Consider the following 10,152-nt stretch of genomic DNA (forward strand, 5'->3'; position numbering starts at 1 on the left):
ACCTTGCTCCCCCATCACAGGGTGACCCCAGCTCCGGCATCTGGGGTGCACAGCCGTGATAGACGTCTGGGCAGAGGCTGCTTGAGCGGGGCTGCTGGGGGTGATGCAGCCTGCATGGGGCTGGGAGCACCTGCCCCAGGGCTGGGGCACCCGCTGGGCTGGTGGGGGCCACTGAACCACACATGGCTGTGGGTAGTGGGACTCAAGGCGAGGGGCTTTCGTGCAGCCAGGTGTGGAGAAGGAGCTGCCTGGGAGCCCATGTGGGGCACCTCAGTCTCAGCCCCTCATGGTGGGTGCTGGCACCTGGGGCCTGAGGAGGCAGGAGGAAGGGATGGGTCCTTGTGGGGACACCATACCTTGTCCCTGTGCAAGATGGTCCGGCTGGCAGATGCTGCCCACGCTGGCGGCCGTGACGCACCGGTGCTGGCTGGCCCTACTGCCTGGGGCCAGCGTACCCCCGGCCCTGCACCCTGCCCCGGCCCCCGCCCCAGGCAGGGCTGAGGGTGAGGATGCTCATTGGAGAATGTATTTATACCCTGTCACCTGCGCAGAGTAACAAATTCCAAATAAAACAGAAGTGATATTTTTAATAGAGGTGTGTCTTGCCTTTTCTTGGACCATGCTGGGGCCGGGGGCTCTCAGGCTGGGTGGGGTGCCCTGTGCTGGCTCAGAGCCACCGCAGCCATGGCCGTGCCTGCTGGCAGAGGGTCTGGACAGTCCCCGTGACCCTGGCACCCACCCCGCAGAGGCAGCTAGAGGACTCCAGTATCACCCCACCAGGTCGGGGTGCTGGACCCCCAGTGCAGCACACATGCAAGCCAGCACCATGCCACCCAGGATTGCCAACACCAGGTGCCACAGTGGGCGGTCCCCACATGCCCCCAGCCCTGCTGGGTCATCCCCCCCCAGCACTGGGACCCCATGTGGGACATCATCTGCCCCACAGCCCCCTCCCACCGAGCTCCCCCCGGCCTTTCCCAGCTCAGCTTCCCTCCCCCTGCTTGCCAACCAGAAAAGCTGCTGGTTTCATTTCTTTTTAATGTAATTTCAACTGGAGTTGCCATGGAAACCAGGCATGGGGCCTGAATTGCCTCCAGGCAGCGTGCAGGCAGCTGAGCCAGGGCGGAGGCCCCGAGCCAGGGGGGCCGGGGGGCAGGCGGGGGACAGGCAGGGGGGGCTGCATGGGGGGCTCTGCCCTGCTCTCCCGGAGGACCCCTTGCAGCTGCAGTGCCACTCGCACATGTCACCCCGCTCAGCACCACGCTCCAGCCTCTGTGCTGGACCCCCCATAGCCTCCCGTGCTGCCCAATGTGGAGGTCTCGCAGCCCCTGCCAGCCTGTGCCCTGTGTCCTGGAGCTGCTGCACACGGCAGGCAGTGTGGGCACGGCCTGGGGGCACCAGCCTGGGATGGCGGCAGGCCCCTCGCCATGGGGGAGATGGAGAGGGTGGGGAAGGTGCCGGAGGCAGGCAGCATGCCGTGCCGTGCCGTGCCGTGCCACCAACGTCAGGGATGCTGCGGAGCACCTGGGATGGGTAGCAGCAGAGCCGAGCTGCAGTGGGACTCTGATGGGCCGATGGGACTCCCGCCCAGGGCACGGGGCTGCCTTCCCCTGGGCTCTTCAACGCTGACGGGCAGAGCTGCTCCCTGCAGGCTCAGCTCTCCGGATGGGGGGATGGCTGCCCACCCTGGACCCTGACCCACAGCCCCATCCAGCGCTGCCCCATCCAGCGCTGCCCCAACCGCTGGCCCCTCTGGTCGGTCAGACCAGAGACAGACCTGGCAGCCCCAGGACCGTGATCCCAGGGCCCTCCCTTGCAGCTGCCAGGTGCCCCTGTTTCGTGACCGGCTGTGGGAGGAACCAAGATGAAAAACCCACATCAGGCCACAGGTCCGGGTTTCCATGGAAATGCCGGTGCTCCACAGCAGCTGCCTCGCCGCAGTGCGAGCAGCAGGGCCAGCCCTGCCTGGTGGCCTGTGGCCCATCCTGGTGACACGAGCATTACCACCAGCTGCCCACACTGCAGTGCCTAGTGCCCTCTTGAAGAGGAGATGCCTTTCTGCCCCAGAATAGGGGCTTGCCCTGCCCTTCTGTCACCCCTCTTCATCCTTGCATGGCCCCAGCTGCCTGCTGTCCCCATGTGCCAGCATGGCCATCCCAGCCAGGACCCCAAGGGCAATGACACGTTGCTATTATGCTACTGCCTTTGCAAAACTCCTGAGCCTGCCATCTGTCCAGGGTGTCCTTGACCATCAGCAACGTTTCTTTGGAGACCTGGCAAAGCCCAGGGGACAGTGTGTCCCGGAGGGTATGTGCAGTTAACATCTGTGTGACGATTGTGGGACATCCTCAGCTTCAAGGGACATGTTTAGGGCTGCTGGCGAAGAGAAGCATAAGGGAACTGAACCACAAAGGTGTCCCTGGCATGGGGAGGGGTGAGTGACCTGTGCCTGGCCCCTGCCTGCTCCAGAAGCCACAGCCAGCAGGAGGGCAGGGATGCTGCTCCACACAGCAGCATCACCAGGACAGTGTCCTGGTCCTGGTCCCCACATTCCTGATGCACCTAGGACACAGGACAGCAGACCTGCAGGTGGGCAGGACAAGTTGTTACACTGTGCTTTGCAACCGTCTCTGCCCCGTGCTGCAGCGGCACAAAGGATTTCTGTGCTCACCTGCTGCCAATGCCCTTCCTGGCAGAGGTGACTCAAACCAGACAGTTTTGTCTCTCCGAGGGCAGCAGTCTGGATCCAGGGACACCTGTGCTGCCGACAGCCCAAACCTGGAAGCTCAGTGGCCTCTGCGCTGCAGCAGCCATCGAGGCTGGTGGAGAGGCTGAGCCATGCATGGTGCCACCCTTGCCTGGGGCAGGATGGCAGGGGCAAGAGGACTCTGAGAGCCTGCTCTGCAGCACCCTTTTCCTTCTGGCAGCAGAGGTGTTTCAGTGATGGTTGGAGCTTGATTTCCTCCATCATACCAATGCAGACTGCTGGGCTGTGAGATCTCTGACCCCAGCAAGGTGCCAGCAGCTGCGTCACCCCCATCCCACCATCCGGATGTTGGCTCAGCCCTGCCCATCTCATCAGCTTGTCTGCATTCGACGTGCTCACGTCCTTGAGCTCTTCACTGCAACTTCAGACACCAAATTAAACTCACAATTATCGTCATTAACAAAGAGCCCATTTCTAGTCCATGTGGTCCCAGACGGGGCGGTTTTCTGAGCACTGGAGGCAGCGCCAGCCACGGCTGCTTCGTACAGCCTGTCCTTGACCGCTGGCTTTTGCACAACAGTTTTGCCTACTGCAAGCAGGCGGCGGTGCCCGGAGGCCGGGCACAGAGGTCAGCGGCAGCCCCGGGCAGGCGAGAGTGCTGCCCGCGCTCCCGCCCACCGCCGGGGCTGCTGGTCCTCCCACCACCTCCCGGTGAGGACACCGGGCGGGCACCGGGCTGGACAGCAACGCTCAGGGTTCCTCCTCCCTCTTTCCTGTTTTTTCTCCATTTTTATTATATTTTTACGTGGATTCTCACGCGTTGAGCCCCCCCCCCCGGGCTGCTGCCGCTGGGGGGTGCGGCCCCGCCGCTCCCCGCCCCGGCCCGGCTCGGCCCCGCAGCGCCACCTGCTGCCGCGGCCGGGCGCAGCCGGCACGGCGGGCGGCGACCACCACCCGCGCCCCGCACTGCCCCGCTGCCCCCGGCCTGCCTCCTGGAGCGCCCCAGTGACCCCCAGCCTGGCTCCCAGTGCCCCGCAGTGCCCGCCCCCAGCCTGGCTCCTGCAGCCCCCCCAATGCTTCCCCCCACTTAGCCCTGACCACAGATCCCCCAGTGCCCACCAGTCTACCCCCCCGGGACCCCCCAGTGCCCCCCACCCAGTCTGATCCCCCCAGCCTGGCCCCACTAGCCCCTTGCCCATACTGCCCCCCAGCGTGCCCCCCGACACCCCCCAGTGCCCCCCCCTACGCCTTTCCCCCCTGCACCCAGCTCCAGGCAGGGCCCCCCGGTCCCGGGGCGCGGCCCGGGCCCCGGGTGCGCGGCGCCGGCGGCTTCGGCCGCTCCCGCTCCCCACCGGACGCTGCTGACTCAGCCGGCGACTTATCGTGGGCTGAGATTGCGGCCCCGGCCGGCCCCACCTGCCCCGCTCCCCCGGCGATCCCCGGCCCCTCCCTGCCCACTGACCCCGCCACGCTGCAGGGGGGAACCCCGTCGCCCCCTGCCGCCCCTCGCCGCCCCACAGGGCCACCCTGCCATCCTCATGCGGGGCACAGTGGCACCACTGCCATCCTCACGCAGGGAATGGTGTGCGGGATCCTGCAGCCCACTCTGGAGCCCCAGAATGTGGAGCAGGGTCGCCATGTCCCAGTGCGCTGCGGCGCCACGCGGGGTGCTGGGTGGCGCAACCTTGGAGTGGGCCGTTAGCTGGGTTAATCGTTCACAGGCTGTTTGCCTTTCCCGGCTGCACTTTTACACGTTAAATCTGGATGTTGGTGGCTCCCCAGGGACCAGCTGGCAGCCTGCAGCAGCGGATCAAGGTGCTCCAGGGGCTGGGAGCACCCAGAGCTGTCCCCCAGGATGGAGAGTGGGGCCCCGCCATGGTGCATGTGCCTGGCTTGCAGGGGACATGGTGGGGAGGATGCTCACAGCAGGGGAGCGTGGCCAGGAGGACCACAGAGCTCCCACAGGGACCCTCCTGGGGGGCTGGCCCTGCCTTGGTGCTGCGGTGGCCCCTGGGCTCTCCCCGGGGGATGCTCAGCCATGGCGGTGGGTGCTTGTGGGTGCCTCAGTGGTGTGCGTGTGGGCTGGACACACCTGCGGTGTTTACTTGGCAGGGAGCAAATCCTGGAAAGAGCGAGGCTGTTTGGGAGGGGGTGGGTGACGCACTGGAGGGTAGTATAAAGTCCAGGGTGCTGCGCTGGAGGGTCAGGCCGCTGCGCTCCCTGAGAGCTTTGCCTGTCCCGGTGCTGAGGTGAGAGCCTGGTGGGCATGGTGCCGCTGCGGGGGTGGCCACACATCCCCCAGCTGGGGGGCACCAAGGGGTCCAGGGTGGGGGCCGCAGAAGAGCTCAGCCATGGGCCAGGGAGGGCAGAGCTGGGTGTGCTGGCCCCCATGGGGGGAGAGAGGCGAGGAGCAGAGAGTGGCCTGGGCACCAGCTGCCCTCCCCACGGCTTCACTGGAGGGTCTTTGCCCACCACTGTTTGCACAGGTCCAGGCGCTCGCACCCTGGGCTGAGGGGTGGAGGTGACATTTGGGATGGCATTGTTGCCCCGCCACCCTGTGGGTCCCCAGCTGGTAGGTTTTACTGGATGTGCTGCTCCCTACCTGAGGCTGGGGCAAAACCCTAGGGACATGGTACCATCCCTGCAGGGATGGGGCACAACGTGACGGTGTGGCTGGGACACCAGCCCTGAGGGACATGGGCATGGGGGTCTGCAAGCACAGGGACTGTTGCCCCCACCAGCGTGTCTGAGCAGTGGGTCAGCGTCAGTGGCCCCCCATCCTGGGAGAGGAGTGCATCTCCCACAGCGCATGGCTCAGCACTGAGCGCAGCCCCCATTAGCGCACAGCCAGCGTCACCCCAGCGGACTCTTTCCCATGTCCCCAACAGGACAGGGCACACGCACAGCAGCTCCAGTGACCTTGCAGCTGTCACTGCTGGCACCAACCCCCTTGAGGGCATGGCAGGACCCACGGGGGCTGTACCCAGCGCACCCAGCCCCACGGGTTCCCACAGCCTGCTCAGTGCCACACTGGGGAGCAGCCAGACCACTGCTCCGGTCATGGTGCCCCATGCCCATCCCATGTGGGATGGGCATGCAGCTGGGCTCTGCCATGTATCTTGGGGAAGGGACCCCCAGGCACCCTGGGTGGCTGTCCAGCCCGGTGATGCCCACGGCATGGGTCCCACAGGGCAGAGTGACGAGCACCTCATGGCCGGAGGTTGGGGGGGCCGCGGACGTAGTTGGTGTGGGGCGAGGTGGGAGTGGGTGCGGGGCCGGGCAGCGGGAATGCAGCACACAGGCACTTTGTTTGGCCGGGGTGGGCGGAAGTCAGGGCGTTTGATCTGAATGCTAAAAGTGTGTTGTTCAGGGGCCGATAAAGGTCCCATTGTATGTAAATAGTTTATAAAGCAGCATATGACTTCCAGTGCAGGGCAGTGGCGGATAGAGACGAGGGCAGGCGGAGCAGAGCTCTCCTCCGGGAGACATGAGACCTTAGAGAGGCCATTGGGGGCAGCTCGCGAGGACCCTTCCTCACCGGCAGGTACGCGCTGCCGGGACCCTCCACACCAGGGGCAGCCGGAGGGCAGGTCCCAGCCCCCCAGCCTTGTGCTTCGGGTAGGAAGCAGCTCCCGGGGCTGCTCAATGCCGGTGGGTGGCCCTAGCGGGGTGGGGGTCTGTGCTTGGGGTGCGGGGTCACCCCACGCTCCCCAGGCATGGATGGCTCTACAAGGGTGGTAATGCATGGCTGCACGGGGGCTACCCCCAGCTCGGGGCTCCCCGGCCCCACTCCTGCAGGGAATGGGGGGGATGAGGGCAGGGAGGTGCTGGTGCACAGGAGCCCATGGAGCTCCTTGTGTCCATCCCTAGCCAGAAAACTCAGCGCTGGTTGCAGATGAGGGGTCCCTGCGGAGGTGTGGGAGCTTCACCCCCATCCTCTGCAGCAGCTGTGGGTCAGGATCCCTGTGCCAGTGTGGGGTGGCAGGGCAGGAGCAGATGGCATGGCAGGGCCAACCGGTCTCCTGCCTGCTCCGGCCAAAACGCTGCCCTGAGCTGTGTCAGCAGCAGGAGCCATGCTGCTGTCCTGCCGTCTGTCCATCCTGCTGTGTACCTACCAGGGCTGGAGCAGCCAGTTGCTCCCGGGTCCCTCCTGGGCCTGCTGCCACCAGGGCTGGGATGAGGTGGCTCTCAGCCAGGGACCCTTCCCACTCCTAAGACCGTTTCTCGCTGCTTGCTCCTGCAGACGTGAGGAACGATGAACTGGGCCGGCCTCTACACGGTGCTGAGCGGGGTGAACCGCCACTCCACTGCCATCGGGCGCATCTGGCTCTCCGTCATCTTCATCTTCCGGATAATGGTGCTGGTGGTGGCAGCCGAGAGTGTCTGGGGGGATGAGAAATCCGCCTTCACCTGCAACACCCAGCAGCCGGGCTGCAACAGCGTCTGCTATGACCACTTCTTCCCCATCTCCCACATCCGTCTGTGGGCCCTACAGCTCATCCTCGTCACCACGCCGGCTCTCCTCGTGGCCATGCATGTGGCCTACCAGCAGCACCAGGAGAAGAAGCTGCTGGTGCTGACAGGGCACGCGGACCCCAAGCACATGGAGGAGGTGAAGAAGCACAAGATGCGCATATCAGGTTCACTGTGGTGGACGTACGTCTGCAGCGTGGTCTTCAGGCTGCTCTTCGAGGCCGTGTTCATGTACATCTTCTACATGCTCTACCCGGGCTACCAGATGGTGCGGCTGGTCAAGTGTGAGGCTTACCCCTGTCCCAACACCGTTGACTGCTTCATCTCCCGGCCCACTGAGAAGACCATCTTCACCGTCTTCATGCTGGTCACCTCCAGCATCTGCATCATCCTCAACATGGCAGAGCTGGTCTACCTGGTGGTGCGGGCCTGTGCCCGCCGAGGCCAGCACAACTCCAACCCCCCATCAGGGAAGGGCTCCTTCTATGGGCACAAGCCCTCCTCCGAGTACAAGCAGAACGAGATCAACCAGCTGCTGACAGAGCAGGATGGCTCCCTCAAGGACATGCTGCGCCGCAATCCTGGGCTGCAGGAGAAGGGCGACCGCTGCTCTGCCTGCTAGGGCCAGCGCCACGGGGGCCCCAGCCCTTGCCCCCACCCCACAGCTGCCCCACAGCCCTGTGCTGTCCCTGTCCCATGGATAGCATCCGTCAGGTGCCGGTCCGGCCCTCCCAGACAGCCAGGAGGGCATCTCAGGCCATTAAATCTCCGTTCTTGGGCACTGCCTCCCTCCTTTCTGCTCTGGCCGGGACGTGCTGGGGGCTGAGGTTCTAGTGTGGGGTGCCCACCCTTGCACCCTAGGCCAGGTGGGTGCCACCAGGGGCTGTGGGGGCTGCAGTGCCTGGGCTGGGCTGGGGCCCTAGCCGCAGTGCCCTGGCAGCCAGCATGCAGGAGCAGTGACCCCTGGGTGGCATTGAGCAGTGTCCAAGGGCTCACGCTCCCCCAGCACCAGCCCCTGCAGCCCCGAATATATTTAGAAAAGTGCCCAGACCAAAAATAGAAGGAAAAAGTTTCCCCAGTGGCTGTTTCATCTGCCAGTCAGAATGAAAGCCAATGGGGCACACAGCTGCCTCATGCCCCAATAACCCCACGCCCGCCATCGGGGGGACAGACAGAGCTGGGTGTACCTGTCTGCATGCTGCTGAGGAGCTGGGGACTAGCCGGGAAGGGGCCTCGCAGATTGCTGCACCACCCCGCTGAGGTGAGCCAACGGCGTGGGAGCACCAGGCTCTGCCCCATACGCTTGCCAACGGTGAGGGTTCCCCATGCCAGATTGCCATCGCGCGGTCCCCCACGGTGCTCCCAGCGTGGTGGGGATGCTTTCTGCTGGAGGTCCTTGCTCCCGGTGCCCTCCCCGCGACAGGTTAGGGGGTCCCATGGGAGGCAGGGTGGGGACACTCCAGGGACAGCCCCGAGTTGCATCCCTGCACGCCCGCCCAGCTGGGGGATGGGGTGGTGGTTCGGTGGGTTGTGGGGTGGCTGTGTCTGGAGGGTGGCTGTCTTGCAGGGCACCGAGGCATGTGCCATGGGGGACTGGAGCCTGCTGGGGCGGCTGCTGGAGAGCGCCCAGGAGCACTCCACAGTGGTGGGGAAGGTCTGGCTCACCGTCCTCTTCGTCTTCCGCATCCTGGTGCTGGGGGCAGCTGCTGAGCGGGTCTGGGGTGACGAGCTGTCTGGCTTCTCCTGTGACACGCAGCAGCCTGGCTGCCAGAACGCCTGCTACGACAGCACCTTCCCCATCTCCCACCTCCGCTTCTGGGTCCTGCAGATCATCTTCGTCTCTACCCCCAGCCTCGTGTACCTGGGCCACATCCTGCACCTGGTGCATCTGGAGGAGAAGGCGCAGCAGCAAGCAGCAGCACGGGCCGGCAGTGGGGCCAGGCGGCAGCGCCCCAGACAGCCCCAGCTCCCTGCAGGCGACACACGGGGACGGGTCTGCATGCGGGGGGCCATCCTGAGGACGTACATCTGCAATGTCGTCTTCAAGGCTCTCTTGGAAGTGGGCTTCATTGTGGGCCAGTATGCCTTGTACGGGTTCCAGCTGAAGCCCCTCTACACCTGTAGCCGCTGGCCCTGCCCCAACACTGTGAACTGCTACATCTCCCGGCCCACCGAGAAGACCATCTTCATCCTCTTCATGCTGGGGGTGGCCTGCGTGTCCCTGCTGCTCAACCTGGTGGAGATCTACCACCTGGGTCTCACCAAGTGCTGGCAGGGGCCAGGCCCCAAGTCACGCATCCTGCCCAGTCCTGGTGGCCCTGCGGGGCCGCACAGCACCCGCATCACCCTGCCTGGCAGTTGCAGCCCCATGGCTGCTGGCAGACCCCCCCATGGCCTGGCACCCCTGGGGAAGGCAGGTACATGGCTGGGGGCGGCCAGTGGGTCCCATGGGAAGGTGCGAGCGGCAGACCTGGCAGTGTGAACGTGGCCTGCTGGGATGCTCAGGGATGGGTGATACACAGGCGGCCACAGTTGTGGTTCTGTCTCCAGGCCCTGCCAGGCTCGTGGCATGGACCCCACGGCCAGCGTGAGAGATGGGCATGGCCCAGGGGACATGGCTCGGCTGCTCCCCGTGCTCCTGGGAGCAGTGGGGCTGAGAGTAGTACCAGGATGGGACAGGGGCCTGTCAGCCCTGGGGGAGCAAATAAACACCCACTGCACCTCACTTGACTCCTGCTCTGCCCACGGGCACCGTGGCATCACTTTCCGACCGGTCTGTCCCATGTGTGGGCAGGGCCACCACTGGGTTGGGTCGGGCTGCAGCCCTATGGGCAAGGGAGGGGTAGGGAGAAGTGGGGCAGGGACAGGCAGGGCATGCCAGGCTAGCACCAGCAGGCACGGGGTCAGGGGCCATCCCAGCATGCCAGAGCTGGCAGCACACCAGGGGCCAGACAAGGTAGGAAGCACAGGCA

At 65.2% G+C, this 10,152-nt stretch overlaps 2 protein-coding genes across 2 annotated transcripts; both read left to right on the forward strand.

Moving 5' to 3' along the window:
- Positions 1-6,962: 6,962 nt before the first annotated feature.
- On the forward strand, positions 6,963-7,802 carry GJB1 (gap junction protein beta 1). The gene has a single exon (XM_050901622.1). It carries the CDS (start codon positions 6,963-6,965, stop codon positions 7,800-7,802), a length of 840 nt encoding a protein of 279 aa, XP_050757579.1.
- An 832-nt stretch (positions 7,803-8,634) lies between these two features.
- Positions 8,635-9,662, forward strand: LOC127019534 (gap junction alpha-3 protein-like). Its single transcript, XM_050901623.1, has one exon. The coding sequence runs from the start codon at positions 8,688-8,690 to the stop codon at positions 9,660-9,662; it is 975 nt and encodes a 324-aa protein (XP_050757580.1). The 5' UTR covers positions 8,635-8,687.
- Positions 9,663-10,152: the final 490 nt, after the last annotated feature.

Source organism: Gymnogyps californianus, chromosome 9 (assembly GCF_018139145.2).
Source record: "Gymnogyps californianus isolate 813 chromosome 9, ASM1813914v2, whole genome shotgun sequence".
NCBI lineage: Eukaryota > Metazoa > Chordata > Aves > Accipitriformes > Cathartidae > Gymnogyps > Gymnogyps californianus.